Here is a 15,227-nt window from a genome sequence, read left to right on the forward strand (position 1 = left end):
AGGACAGGCAGGGCCGATGCCCCTGGTCTGGGGTCTCTCCAAGTGTGTCCTCAGGCAGCCCCAAGAGCCTTGCCGTGTCCTGGCCCAAACACAGGCAGGTCTCAGGAAGCCCTCAACCTCATCATCAGTGCCTCCCACATCTACATGACAAGGCCTGCAGTGGGCCTAGCCAGCAGCAGATGCAGAGATGGACCAGCGGGGTTGAGGCAGGCAGGGGAGTGGGGGAGACAGCAGCCCAGGGTCATGGGCAAAAGGAGGCGAGAAGGAAGGTGGACTCATGGGCTTCCAGCTGTGTCCCCCCACCCCCCACCCTCATGCTTTGGGGCTTTCCCTACTCAGAACCTGTATTGCTACTGACAATATTTTTCTTTTAATCAATCGGTTTGGTCCTGGGTTGGAAAGACCCCCTGGAGAAGGAAAGGGCAACCCACTGTGGTATTCTTGCCTGGAGAATCCCATGGACAGAGGAGCTTGGTGGGCTATGGTCCACAGGGTCACAGAGTCAGACACGACTGAAGTGACTCAGCACAGCACAGCATGGCTCAGCACTTAAATGCATTTTAAAGGAAAGCATCACTCCAGCAACAGAAATGTAGCCTCCCTGTCACACCTGCAGAGGACGAAGGACACAAGGATTATCTATAGTTGCCAATATTCCCCCAATGCCTTGTCCAAGTATATACTACCTAAAACCATTTCTAGTTCCTTTGGGTGGTCTACACAGCTGTGCCTGATCCCCTTAAGTGCATGGCGAGACTTAAAGGCACAGAAAAAGATAAGACTTAGCATTTGCTCCAGGAGCTCGCAGGGGGTGGGGGAGGTGTGGCGCGTGGGCGGAAGACAGAGGTAACAACCCAAGTGCAGTTGTCAAACATACATGTCAGTACCATATCGATTTGTTTGAGCCAGGTAGGGGAAGAGATAGCCATTGTATTTTTCTCTAGCTTTGAAACGTTCCATAATAAAAACAGTTTCAGGTTTAAAACGAATTAGTGACCTGACCTCTACTGATCAGGAGAAATAAAAGTCCAGTGAACTGCCAGAAGGAGAAACTTGGACCTTTCAAGTCATCCATGCCGAGACTGGGGCCGGCGGGAGGTCTGCAAAGATCTGGCCCCCGAGGTGTGCACAAGGCTGCTGTCTGCAAGTTCCAGCCTGCAGGATCCCCAATAAATTGTGAAAGTCACCAACTGTCTGTCCTCAAGATTTCTGCAGGGGCCCAGGGAACAGGTGTTTGTTGACTGAACCAATGAGTATGCACCAGTGGGGTCGACATATAGCTGCTCCAGGAAAAGGGGCTCAGGATCTTCAGAACCCCAGTAGCTCCAGGCTTTCAGGGACAGAGGTGGTCACTTCCTGACCCCCCTCCCCCCATCCTGATGTTTCTCCTGAGGCTCCAGGGAACTGTCCTTCCCCATCACAGGAACAGAATTAAACCAGCAAATTCAAATGCTTAAAAAGAACTATTCCAGCCAAGCTCGTAGGGAACCAACGAAAGAGGGGCCAGAGGTCATACCCCAGGATGGGGACTCAAGACCAGAGGAAAGGGGAGAGTGAAGACAAAGCAGGTCCCCCAGAACCTGCTGTGAGGAGGGGAGCCCTGCCCTCTGCTGTTTACAGGAGGAACTGCACCCAACTGTAGCCCTTGGGAACTTCCCTGACCAGAGGGCTGACCTAGCCTTGAACTTGGCTTCTTTTGCCCTTTGCCCTGGGTGGGGTCTCCAGCACTGGCCTTGCCCATTAGGCTACCCAGGGTGGTGATTCATGTAGTGCCAGCTGAGGCTGTTTTCTATACACACTCTTCTAAAACAAAATCCTTCATGTCAGCAACCATGGTCCCCACCCTGAAAGGCACAGCAGCCAGAGCTGGCCTGAGAAACGTGCTTAGCCTGCCTCGCAGTGTCTTCTGTGCTCAGGTTGCTACAGAAGCCCTTCCGGGCCAGAGTCTGAGCTCCAGGCAGGAGAGGGGTTTTGATCAGTTTCTGTGTCTCCCCTCTAGGTGAGGGTAGGGGAAGAGCATTGCTCACAGGGTGAGGGCATTCTACAGGACACCCAGCTCTCGGGACACAAAAGTCCTCTGATGCAAGACACTGACCTATTAACATCTTACGTGCCTTGAGCACCTGCAGGTGACCAGGGAGGACCACATAGGATGGAAGTGATGGAGGCAGAAGAATGGGGAACAAGACACCTGACCAGGGGAGGGACGGGGTGCCTGCTGCAGGAAAGACAGAAAACAGCCCCAGGCAGGTTCATCTGTGTCATGGACCCTCCGGTCCTGTCCTGGTTCATCCTGTTTTCCTTCCTTGCTGGAGGACGTTTACAGCTAATGGAGGGAAGCACCAAACAATTGATGCTTTTGAATTGTGGTGTTGGAGAAGACTCTTGAGAGTCCCTTAGAGTACAATGAGATCAAACCAGTCAATCCTGAAGGAAAGCAGTCCTGAATATTCATTGGAAGGACAGATGATGAAGCTGAAGCGCTGATACTTTGGCTACCTGATGGGAAGTGCTGACTCATTAGGAAAGACCCTGATTCTGAGAAAGACTGAAGGCAGGAGAAGAAGGGGACGATAGAGGACGAGATGTTTGGATGGCATCACCGACTCAATGGACAGGAGTTTGAGCAAGCTCTGGGAGATGGTGAAGGACAGGGAAGCCTGGCATCCATGGGGTTGCAAAGAGCCGGACACAACTGAACGACTGAACAGCAGCAACAAACGCAGGGAGAGGGGCTGGTGCAGGGCCCCTGGGAAACATGCTGACGGATAGTCACACAGAGAAAAGGCAGTTGTCACCATGAGCCTGGCAGACGCTGATGGCACTGTCCCTGCGCCCTGCCTGAGTGTCCTGTGTGGCCCTGGGGCCGCAGCGGCCCCCTATGAGCCCAGGGGGACACATGAGGATGGGATGCCCCAAACTGTGCAGAAAGGGATTATGAGGGACATGGATGCTTAGAATGCTGACCACAAGTAAAAGGGCAAAGGACAGCGCTCGTTGGAAGTCACGCTCACCGCCTCAACCATCCGGCCACTTGACTCTCTTAAAAGGAGATACGTCACGTTTAAATAAAGGTCACTGTCACCCAAACACTGACTCTTTCCTCCGATTCAGCGTGTACACTGTAATGTTTACTGGATTTATATTCTAAAGGGACCAGTTTCCTTTCCCATGGAGACCCCAGAGCCGGGCTCACTGCCTCACCACACACAGATTTATGCCTCCAACACCCCCATCGCCGCAGGAATGGGAGACAGAGTACTTCATCGTAGAATAGTTCAAACACTGCATGGCGCCCAATCCATAAATTACAGAAAATCCATAGCACAAGGCTTATCGGTAGTACTTTAAAAATACATCTTAAGTTCCGCAGCTGGAGTGATAATTCCAAGAACCCACTTGTACAAACCTATAAATAATGATGGCTTGTCCGTGTTTTCACAGAAGCCGTGATCTCTTTCAGAGCCCATAATTCACTAAATTCGTATGTGGGTTAAAGCTGGTGGGTCCACGGGGGTTTCGTGGGGGAAAGGGAAGTTATTTAGGCAATTAGATACTGGCATCCTCACCAGGCCCCATTCTGGAACATTAGCAAGAGCTCCTGTGACTTCCACGGCACACGGGGAGACAGAATTCATATCTGTGCTTAGCAGAGGCTTCATCAGTTCAGCGAGTTGGGGTGCAACAAAGATTACTCCTGGTACGTCACATTGCAGTTTTGGGGGATTGCTTACCCTCCTACTTCATTTTTTTGAAGGGTCACCTGGGAGACCCAGGATTTTAGAAGAATGGGCTCTGGGGGTCTATCAGCAGGAAAGAGTGGAGGGGCCGAAATCTAGAGTGAAGTGGATTCTGTCTCCCACCAGAACCTGAAACACACAGCAAAGACCCAAAGAGGTGGGGCCGCTGGCACGGCATTAAAAAAGGCATGGGTCTGAAGACCACACGGAGCCCATAGCCTTGCTCTAAGCATGTTCTAGAGAACACGAGGCCCCTGTTTGGGGTCCAACTGACTGATTCACTCATTCACAGCACATGCCAGGCACTGTAGGGGGCAGGGAAGGGGAGGGGAAGGTCCCTCCCCACAACAGCACATGCAAAGACCCTGGGGTGGAAGTACTGGGCAGTCAGAAGGGCTGAGAAGGGGCTGGGTGGTCGAAGCGCTGAGGGCAGGGTGGCATGCAGGGAGGGTGGGGGACAGGCCCAGGACCCAAGTGGTCTCATGACCCATGGTACAAAGCACAGATTTTATGCTGGGACGATAAACCCAGAAGGGTCCCCAGCCAGGAAAGAAAGAATGAATTTCTCTTCTCTGGGGAGGTTATGGGAGGCAAAGAGGGGCCGGGAGATGAGGGGGTGGGCTGGGGGCTGCTGCACTGGACTGGGAGAGACACAGGCAGCCTGGAATGCAGAGTGGTGGATGGAGCCCAAGTACATTGTAACTGTGTATGTTCCAGCCACTCTTGATGCAAAGGTACCCAATAGCTGAACTGTAATAAATTCCTACACAGGATTACTGTTACAAATCACACAGTTACCAACTGATTCCTGTGCTCTGTAATTTGGGCAAGGGGGTTGTTCCTTGAAGTTGGATGTGACTGCCCCCTCCCCCAACACAAATTCATGGAGCTGGTGTAACCTGGCCCACCACAGTGGTTTCACCCTGTCCTTACCTAGTGCTCACTGTGGGCTGGACCCTGGGCTAATCAACTTACCCAAGAGTGTAGACGGGAATACCCTCAGATTCCAGCCCCAAGTTACTCATGCAAACACGACTCTAGGCACTGCAGGGAAGGCTTTTGTGAACAAAAACTGGATTATCAACGGCTGCCTGATTGATACCATCAGTCTCCTGATGATGGGAGATTATCCCAGATGATTGGACCTGGCCGTGTAATCACAGGACCCTCAAGGCAGAGGGAAGACAGAAGGGGAGGAGTGGGCAGAGGAGAGACGAGGCATTGGAAGATGCAGCCCACCACTGCTGGACTTGAGGGAGCCACAAGGGAACACAGTGGCCTCTGGAAATGATCCCCCAACAGCCTGCAGGGAAATGGGGAACCAGGTCCTGCAACTCATGAGCTGGACTTGGCTTCCCTCTCAGAACTCCAGGAAGGACCACAGACCTGGCCACACCTCAGCTCCAGCCCATGGGACTCAGAGCAGGGCACCGGCTGAGTCCACCACACCTCCAGCCCAGGGGAGGATACGTGACAATAAACAGGCATCACTTTGCCTGCAAAGTCTGTGGTCCTCCGTTTCGGCAGTCACACATCCTCCCATCCATTCTCCTGAGTGTCTGAGGCCTCCAGTCTCGGTGTCATCCTCTAGCCACAAGGAGGGCGAGGTTCAGAGGGGAAGGTCGTGCAGCTCTCCAAGGGTCCTTCTCCCACTGCTGCACAGCCCTGGGTGACCCCACACAGACCATCTGCAAAGAGGGATGTGCGCACATCCAAGGTCAACCCAAGACTCAAATGAAGGGTATGACCCATGCCGGGGGACTAGGAGAGAGAACCACCCTATCCCACCTACGGGGCACAGACATCCACCTGAGGGGCAGGGCTCTCTCCTCCCACCAGCCACCTTGTTTCCAAATCAGGCATCTCCCAGGTACAGCCAAAGTTGGGGACTCCAGAAAGGACTCACCCAAGAGGCACCAAGAACTAGCCTTGTCTTCCAGGATAAAAGGCAGAGAACATAAATTCTGAGGCAGGAGAGCAAAGGCTAAGAATCCAGAGGCTGCCAAAGCTGACCACCCACATTCAGGTGCAGCCCCAGCAGCTGTGCGACGTTGGGCTACTTACTCCATCTTTCTGAGCCTTGGTTTTCCTCATCTGTCAAGTGGGCTCACGCCTCCCATAGAGACATGCAGACAAAGGGGAAGAGCTAAGGACAGGTCTGGCCCTGGCTGCTGGATCATCTCCATTCCCACAAAGGAGATTTCAACCTGGCCTCTCCCATCGTGGTAACTCCCACGCAGACCCAATGCAAATGACTGTTACCAAATATTTGTCACTTTCACCATAATTCTCCAAGTTAGAAATCATTCTGTTCCATAAATGAAAAAATACCCCCTCTTAATTTTTATCATCCCAATGTTTAACCAAGAGGTAAAATATTGAAGCTAATTTACCATGAGTTTTTACTGTGGCTTATAGGGAAAAGGGGGCTTCCCTGGTGGTTCAGATGGTAAAGAATCTGCCTACGATGCAGGAGACCTGGGTTTGATCCCTGGATTGGAAGATCCTCTGGAGAAGAGAAAGGCAACCCACTCCAATATTCTTGCCTGGAGAATTCCATAGACAGAGGGGCCTGGTGGGCTACAGTGCATGGGGTCACAAAGAGTCAGACACTCACTTTTTCATAGGAAAAAGCCCAGACAGAAAAGCGATTAAAATAAAAATAGAAATTTGCAACAAGCCTCACCCATGCCAACATCCTCAGTATCTGAGTGCATAAGAATTAAAAGAAATGTGGCCACAGATGAAAGATAACATTCTCTTCACACAGATGTTCGGGACACTCTTAAGTGGAAAGAGAGGCAGTCCTTCACTCGTACCAGAAACCTCATCGTGGGCAGGGTCTATTTCTGGTCCTTGCCCTGCGGGGCAGCGGCAGTGACCCCCACCATCCAAACGCACACAGTGCAGGCAGCAGGGTGCCTGCCTGGCTTCCAGGAGACCTGCTGGCGACAGAATGGGACACAGATGGACAGGGAAGCAGGTGAGGCAGACGCTTTGATAGGAGCTTCTAAATTAGGAGTAAGTGTAATAAATTAGGAGGGTGGGAAGGAGGTGACTGCCAAGGGTGCCTGTCTGTACCTATACAAAATACAAGGGGTCAGTATTGGAGGAGAGGGCCCAGGCGGGCCTCCACTCACCTGTTTTAAGTTTGCTACAGCAAGGGTGTGTTAATAATTGGAAACAGCCTAGAAATACGATGTGCTTTCAGAAAAACAGGGCAGACTCAAATAGAGATGCTGTGAGCTGCTTCCTATAACTCTGGAGGGAAATCAATGTCAAACTGGGGGATTTTTCTGCAAAAACGGGTCTCCTCTGGGGAGAAACCAGAGGCTTCATGTAAGACCAGATGCTGCCCAAAGGAAGAAGCTTCTAGAGCCCAAGGGCAGCTCTCTCCAGGGGCTGAGACAAGGCAGGATTTCCCAGGCCCCACCTGCTGTCCAGGCACTCAGGAAGCCCACCTGTCACGTGTGTGCAGAGAAGGAAAGGTGGCCTGCAGGAGGAGAATGGACACGTGACCACAGGTGTGCCCAGAGCAGTGAGTGAGCAGATCGCTGCAGGACCAGTACACACTGGCCCCGGAGGATGGAGCGCTAACAAGGGAGTGGACAGAGGGCTGTGGTATGGGGTCTCCAGGGGCTGCAGGCCCCTCTGGTCACCACAGCCCCAGCGAATACCCAAGCCCAGCTGGGAGGAGTTTTGTGCAAAGGGTATACACTGCTGCTACTGCTCCTCCTCAAAATAAACTGCAACTGTATTCAGTAGAAATCCCAAAGGCAGCAGGTTGCCTTAATGAAGCCCAAACGGAGGAGGGGACCCAGTGCCCTGGGTTTAAGTCTTGAGATGCATGTCTGTGCGGGTACACAGGGAGGGGCTCCTTCTGGGGTCGGGCGGCAGGGCAAGTTCAGCCTTCAACAGCAGCTGAGCAGCAAGGAAGGGCACCTAGGATTCTCCAAACACCTAACCCTGTGGGCTGGTGTTTCTGGGTAAAAGTGAAAGCGTTAGTTGCTCAGTCATATCTGACTTTTTGCAACCCCATGGACTGTAGCCTGCCAGGCTCTTCTGGCCATGGAATTCTCCAGGCAAGAATACTGCAGTGGGTTGTCACTTCCTTCTCCAGGGGATCTCCCCAATCCAAGTCTTGAACCCAGGTCTCCTACACTGAAGGCAGATTCTTTATGATCTGAGCCACCAGGGAGGTTCTCTGGGTAAAAGGGGTTTCTTAAATGCAAAATGAAGTATTGATCATATCAATAAAACCATATAAGTTATCGAATCAGAAAGCAAATTCTTGCCCCAAACCTGCTTCAGTTTAAGGTTCAGGAGACACAGGCTGCCTTGGGGTCACATGTCCACTCCCCTCCCGCAGGCCACCTTTCCTTCTCTGCTAACACATGCCTGGACCTTTCCATCAGAACCAATGACTCCCTGAGTTAAACATTTTGACTCCTGAAATTCCTATTAAAAATCTGTATTCAGGAGAAATAAATCAAGAATTTGGAATTAATAGATATACACTACTATATATAAAATATACGAAAAGCAAGGACCTACATATAGCACAGGCAACTATAGTTAATATCTTGTAATATTGGAAAATGGAAAAGTATCTGAAATATATCCATCTATTTACATGTGTAACTGAGTCACTTAGCTGTATACCTGAAACAAACACAACATTGTCAGTCAACTATACTTCAATATAAAAAAAATCTGTATTCTACCTCATACTATTCACGGATGTATAGCAGATTAGAAACAAATGTAAAGGAAAAAGCTATAACTCGTCAAAAGGAAACGGGTGGAGGTGTTCATGAGTCAGTTGTCCTGGTTTGCCCAGGACTCAGCGGTTCTCAGGACATGGGAGTTTCAGCGCTAAAACCAGGACCACCCTGGGCAAACTGGGACAAGACATTCACTCTAAATTTGAGGCAGAAAGAGACTTCTTGAAGAAGACACAAAGGGCAAAGACGTAAAGAAAAAGCTTAATGAGCTTGACTACGTCAAAGCTGAAAACATGCAGGTGAAATGTACAGCTTGGTGGTGACAGAAGTATATTATAGGTTTGAAAGTTGCTAAGAAAGCAGATTGTAAACATTCTCATGACACATACACACACACACACAAATTATAACTATTTATCATAATGAACACTAACCAGACTCATTGTGGTGGTCATTTTGCAATATATACAGTGAATTATTATATCATCTACCTAAAATGTACATGTTATATGTCAATTATACCTTTAAAGAGCAAACTAAAACTTCTACTCGACCAAAGACACAATAAACAGAATTAAAAGCCAAGCCACAGGGAGAGCAAAAATCTCTGCAAGCAAGCAGAAGATTAGAACCCAGAATACACACAGAGCTCTCAAGACACCAATTACAAAAAGAAACTAACAACCCCACAGAAAAGAAGCAATTCACAAAAAGTGAATCCACATGGCCAATTAACATAAGAAAAACCTTCTCCAGAAATTGAGAAAATACAAATGAAACCAAGAAAATCCCCCTCTTCTGCTGTGGGACTGACAATATTTAAGAAATTGAACAAGAGAACTTTTCAGACACTGCAGTTGGGAGTGATACAGCCACTCTGGGGAAAAAATGTTGCTAAACCAAGAGAAATTTACAACAGGCTCAGAAATTCCACACCTTAGAACAAGCCCTCAAGACAAACTCGTGTATAAGTGCACGAAGAGGATGCTCAGAGACACAGCCTGTAACAAGAGGGACTGAGGACGCCCTCCACGGGCAGCAGCCACAGAAAGGTCGCAAATGGTGGAATATTCTAAATCAAATAGGAAGACTCTACGAACCCAGATAAACCTCCCAGACATGCTGCTGAATGAAAACAGTAAGTTTCAGAACAAGACGGCTGTATTCAGACACCATCTCTTTAAAACACGTACAGGAAACCATTCTGTACAGTTTCTATCAAGACCCCCCCCCACACACACATGAAGACAGTCTGGTGGGAAAAGATTCATGGTAACAGGGGGTCTCTCCCAGGAAGGAGAGGAAGGAGTCACTTTCACTTCCCACTTGGAGAAAGTTTGCGACCCCATGGACTATAACCCATCAGGCTCCTCTCTCCATGGAATTCTCCAGGCAAGAATATTAGAGTGAGTTGCCATTTCCTCCTCCAGCGGATCTTCCCAATCCAGGGATCAAACTCGGGCCTCCTGCACTGCAGGCAGGTTCTTTACCACTGCACCAACTGGGAAGCCCATTCATGAAATACTAGAGTAATTATATATAATTTTTTTCTGCAAAGAAACCTGTTGCCCGCCTAGAACAACACCTCAGGCGTTCATCTGACAAGTATTTACCAGCTACAGACAGACCCATTCTAAAACCTGAGGATCACTCATTTCCCTTCAACCAAAAATGGAGCCATAGACCAATTAATCTGGCCAAGCTCATCCGCCGTCCTTAAGGGGGTGAGGACCACTTTGCCTGGATGCAGAATACGTGGCAGGAGAATGCCGCGGGGCAGGGGACAGGAGGGGAGGGAAGAGCTTGGCCAGACCGTCACAGGGTCTTCCACTGCTGCCTGGAGGTGGCAAACCCTGCCTTCGCCTCCCAGTGCACACCTGTCACGAGAGAGACGACTGAGGCTGGAGGATGATCCAGATGCTGGGAGGAGGGGGGACTCTCGGGTCAGGTGCACACAGGTGTGGGCTTCGCATATTGCTGGGGGTGGGGCACTGGAAACATGCTGGGGTTTGCAACACCCAGCACCAACTCTCCTCCCGCTGTCATCCCGTTAGGGGAAACACTGACTGGAACCTGGCCAGGCAAGAGAATAACCACTTGTATGAGCTATCCTAACAGTAGGAGGTCCTGGTAAAGAACGTGGAACCAACAAGCTACCATCAACCATAAGAATTTGGAAAAGCAGAGAGGATTTGCCAGTCTGTACATCCTACCAACCTCCCAGAATCCTCCTTGCTGGAATCCACCTTGGCTGAGCAATGTGTTCACCACCAGGAAGGACCCTGAGTCAGAGTGACTGGCCAGAGACAACCCAGGAACTAACCCCATCACCATAAAACCTGAGACTGTGAGCCACATGGTGGAGCCGTGCTCCTGGGTTCCCTCATCCTGCTGCTCTCTGCTCAGGCACCCCTTCCCAATAAAGTCTCTTGCTTTATCAACACATGTGCCTCCTCGGACAATTCATTTCCGAGTTTTAGATAAGAGCCCGCTCTCGGGCCCTGGAAAGGGTGCCCCTTCCTGATTTTCTTGGGGTTGGGGGAAGAGGGGTCTCAGGTCTGGCTACTGAAGGGATGCAAGGCTCCATCCTTGCCTGGGACTGGCCCATGCAGCCCCCCACCCCCATTCCCAAGGGCAAGTGGTGTGACCCAGCCTGAGCCCCAGACAGGCAAGGGGACACTAGTTGAAGCTATGAGGTCACCCGACTTTGAATCTCCAACTTCCTGAATTGCTTGTCACTTGCTAGCAGGAAAGCCTCCAAAGGACAGGGAGTCATCCTGACAATTTCAGAAGAGTTGAGCAGCTCAGTCTCCTAATTCTGAGCCCTTGTCTAAGCCTGGGAGATGGCACATTGCATTTCCAATTGCCTCCTGCAGCCCCTAAAGCCACAGCCTGTAATGAACACCAGCTGGGACATGCCATGCTCTCATCAATCACTCCTTTCCCTTCAAAAATTTAAAAAAAAAAAAAACTAATTTGGTGCAGAAATATCCTAGTATGAGTCAGGGCTTCCAAATCAACTTTGAAGTCCAGAAGAATATTTGTTCCTAAATTCACGCTGGCCACAGAAATAGTCCAAGAGCCCATCAGGGTTGGGAGTAAGGACCTGCCCCAAGCAAGCTCTGGGAAGCAGCTGCAGAGACTGAAAGGGTAGAGCTACAGGTGGCAGCCCGACAAATTCTCCCGGTTCCAGAGGTGAAAGAACCCTCCGTCAAGGTCCAGCCATCAGAATGCCCAGAGTGGTGGGCACACAGCCTAGCTGTACCCTGGTCTCTGGAACCTCGCTCTGAAACTTGGCAGTTGGACCAACAGAGAAAGGCAACAGTGAAACCCAAAGCCTCAGCCCCATACCAGGGACTCTCAGATGGGAGGCTGCAGGCTGCCCGCCCACCCCAGCTCCAGATTCAGACAGGCAGAGGCCTACTTGGCACATCCTTGAAGACGTCAACAAGCCTGTCCAAGTGGACGTGGCCTCCTCTCCCCAAACCCCTCACCCCCTGACCAGTTTCCCCACTCCTTCACCAAGCCTACCACAGCTTCATAGATGGAACCCCCACCCACCAGGCTTAAGACACAAAACCTATGGTGATCCTGGATTTCAGACCCCCAAGGCTTCAGCAGGTCCCATGGGCCCCAGCCCCTGTGCTGCGCACTTCCACCACCACTGTCCTCCCTTCAACTGCAGGTGGCCCCTCCCCACCAGGAGCCTGGTGCCACAGGACACCACCGGCTGGTCATGCCATTTCTGAGGCTAAAGCACACCGAGGGCCTCAGATTGCACACGTGGAACCCCCACCGCTCAGCAATAGGTCCAGGGCCTACCAGCCTTGGCCAGGCACGGGTCCTCATCTCCCCTCGCCTGGGGTCTCCAGCCTCATGAGCTTCTTCTGGCCCCCAACTCCACCAAGCCAACTCCATGCAGGGCCACTGCCTTTCCTCCTGCTGAAAATGCTCTCAACCCCTCTCCTCACATGGCTCCTGCTTCTCCCCATTCAGGTCTGCAGCCAAACATCCCCCTTTAAGACCCTCCCTCGCCACCCCGGTCTTCTAACACTTCTCTGCAGACAGATTGGGCTCCCCTCACCAGAATCAAAGCTCCCTGAGGGCAGGGAGTTGACCCCCTGCTCTGCCGCATCCCCAGCATATAGGTCAGCGCCTGAGCCATTTTCAGCGATTAATACAAACATCTGCGGGCCGTCTCTCAGTTGGCTTTCTCCTTGGTGAAAGTGGGTTAGCAGCGGCTGAGCCCAGCATCCTTCAAGGCCCGGGCAGAAGCCATAGAACTATTTTAAAAATGCCAAACAACTGAAATGAGCATGTGGGGCAGGAATTGCATCATGTCCACAGGCAGGTCATACACTTGTGGCAGCTCTGAATACGCTGCCAAGCTGAAGGTCAGGATGTGAAAGGTCCGCTCTCAAAATCTGACCCCAAAATGCTTCGCTACAAACTCAGTGCCAAAGTATTGCACGGGCTGCGGGGGCGCTGCTTCCAGGGGAGGAAGCTGACACTGGCGCAGTGTGCCGACACTCCCCTTGTGCAGCCACGGGGTGAGGCCACTTTCTACCCCACTAGAGGGTGAGTGCGCCCCCTCTCGTTCACCACCTTACCCCGGGGCTCTGCACAAGGTCTCCCGTTAGCAGGCGCTTGATACTAATGCTGGGTGGAGTCAACAGAAGGGCCGTCCAACGCCTAGATGGGGCTCCACTCACCACACGGAGGTGCCCCCGAGTTTCTGTGTGGGCCTCTCATCTTCAGGGCACCGCAGAGGGTCTGGCATGTAACAGGCTCTCAAATGACACCTGCTGGTCCCAACAACCTCAGAATCCCATCCTTCCCGATCCTATAACTCCAGGTATCTTAAGAGTTCCCCAACCTCCGCATGGTTGCCCTGGTCCTGGGCATTCTTTTTCTTTCTTTTCCGGTGAGGGGGGTGTTGGGTAGAGGGGAGCTTCCCGAAAGTCACAGGATGTTTGGCAGCATCCCAGGCTTCTCTCCCACAAGATGCTTTGGGGGACACCCCCCCTGTTGAGAACCACTGGTGTTTCTAATCCAGAGTTCCCAGACCGGCCTGAAATCACCTGGGGCACTGCTTAAAAATACAGATTCCAGGAGATTCTAAGGGGCAGGCCTAGGGTTGGATTCCCCAGAGAATTCGAACACTGGACTAACTCTCTTTGGGCTGCCCCAGTGTTCAGCCTAGTCACCAACTATACCAACCTCCACGGGATCCAGGCAAAGCTCTTTGGCCCCCTCAAGGGGAGATCTAATCCTCTGTCCACTCCCAGGTCCTCTCCCCTGGCCCAGGGGGAGCCCGCACCGCTTCCAGCTTCCTTAGCTCCTCTCCAGAGATCCTGTCCCTTTAACGCGGCTGGACCGGCTCCAGGAGCAGGTGTCTATCCGCAGGGGCCCTGGCAGCGCCTGCCTGCACAGGTGGAGGGAGGCCCGCGATCCTCCCTGGGGGGACAATGAACACGTGTGGAACTCTCACCGGGTGGCAAGCGCTACTTACGTGATCCCAGCTACTGCCCCAAGACTTAAGTGTTGGATCGCACCCCATCTCACAGACGCGGAAACTGAGGCACAGTGAAGTCCAGTGCCGTAAGCACAGGGTCACGCAGCCACCACAGAAGCGTTCTCATCCCGGGACCGCCGACCCCAGCAGGGCTCTGGACCACTGCGCCCACTGCCTGTCCTTGTTGCTTGGGAACGGAGTCGCCCGCCTTGGCTGCCGGGACAGCCTGAGCCAGGAGGCGCCACCTCTGTGCTGGGGGCGCAGCGGATATCCGAGACACCCCGCAGCGGTCAAGGGCAGGACGCAGGCTCCCGGCCCGTCGGCCCCCAGCCCCATGCCCGCCCCTCGCGCCGCGCGCTTACCTTGCGCCGGGCCTCGAGCGGTGGCGGCGGCGTCCCGGGCCCCGAAGGCGCGCAGCAGCGAGCGCACTGGCGCCGGCCAGCGGGCGCGCCCCCCGCCCCGGCCGCGCATCCCACCGGAGGGCAGCTCCGGGAGGCGTCCACGGGTCAGCTCAGCGCCGCGCAGAGCCCGGGGCTGCGGGAGGGCCGGGGGCGGGGCGGGGGCGGGGCGAGGCCGGGGCTGCAGGAGGGCCGGGGGCGGGGCCGGGGGCGGGGCCGCCACGCGAGGCCAGCCTCTCCACCTCACCGGAGCGCCGCCGTGACCTTGATCTAGGGACCCCTCGCGCTCCGCAGCCCGGGATGCTGGACCTCAGTGTCAGGACGCTCTGGACACGTTAAAAGGAGAGCCGGGCCGGAGGTGGACCGCCCGCTTAATTACCTTGTAAAGAGGTTGCCCAGTTGAGCTGCTGTGCGACGCTGGCCGAGTCGCTTGACCTCTCTGAGTCCCATTGTTCACAGGCTTGGGAAGGTGAAAGATGAGAGTGAGCCTAGCTCTGCACCCGGGCCTGACCCTCCGGATGTGGGCGGCACCTTGGCCGCCTTTGGTGTAACTGCTGTGAAATGCAGAATGAGCTTCTCATTAAAAAGGTAATAACAACATATATTTCTTAATAAAATAAAACATAACTATTTAGCTTGATGAGAACTAAGTGCCCAGGCCCCCTTCCCAAGGCCCTCTTAGCTCTTCTCCCATCACAACCCTTTCTCCACTCTCAAGCACCTGGGAGCCTTCAGACCCAAGAAGCGAAGGATGCCCTGCTCACTTTGTGGTGGAGGCTGCCTGTGAGGTAGGGTCTCTGGCCTGAAATGGGCTCAGGGACCGCGTCAGAGCCAAAGCCATCAGACTGAC

General features: G+C 52.7%; 1 protein-coding gene across 2 annotated transcripts in view; it reads right to left on the bottom strand.

Annotated features, from left to right (window-relative positions):
- PHACTR3 (phosphatase and actin regulator 3) overlaps positions 1–14,498 on the bottom strand; it is a 218,385-nt gene extending 203,887 nt beyond the window's left edge. The window contains exon 1 of one of the 2 annotated variants that reach the window (XM_055544564.1): positions 14,342–14,498. In XM_055544564.1, the coding sequence (XP_055400539.1) occupies positions 14,342–14,450 (109 nt within the window). In that variant the 5' untranslated portion in view covers positions 14,451–14,498. Of the gene's footprint in view, positions 1–13,176; positions 13,301–14,341 lie in introns of those variants that run through there. The other variant, XM_055544565.1, reaches the window with a different exon arrangement.
- Positions 14,499–15,227: the final 729 nt, after the last annotated feature.

The sequence above is a fragment of the Bubalus kerabau genome, chromosome 13, assembly GCF_029407905.1.
Source record: "Bubalus kerabau isolate K-KA32 ecotype Philippines breed swamp buffalo chromosome 13, PCC_UOA_SB_1v2, whole genome shotgun sequence".
Classification (NCBI taxonomy): Eukaryota; Metazoa; Chordata; class Mammalia; order Artiodactyla; family Bovidae; genus Bubalus; species Bubalus kerabau.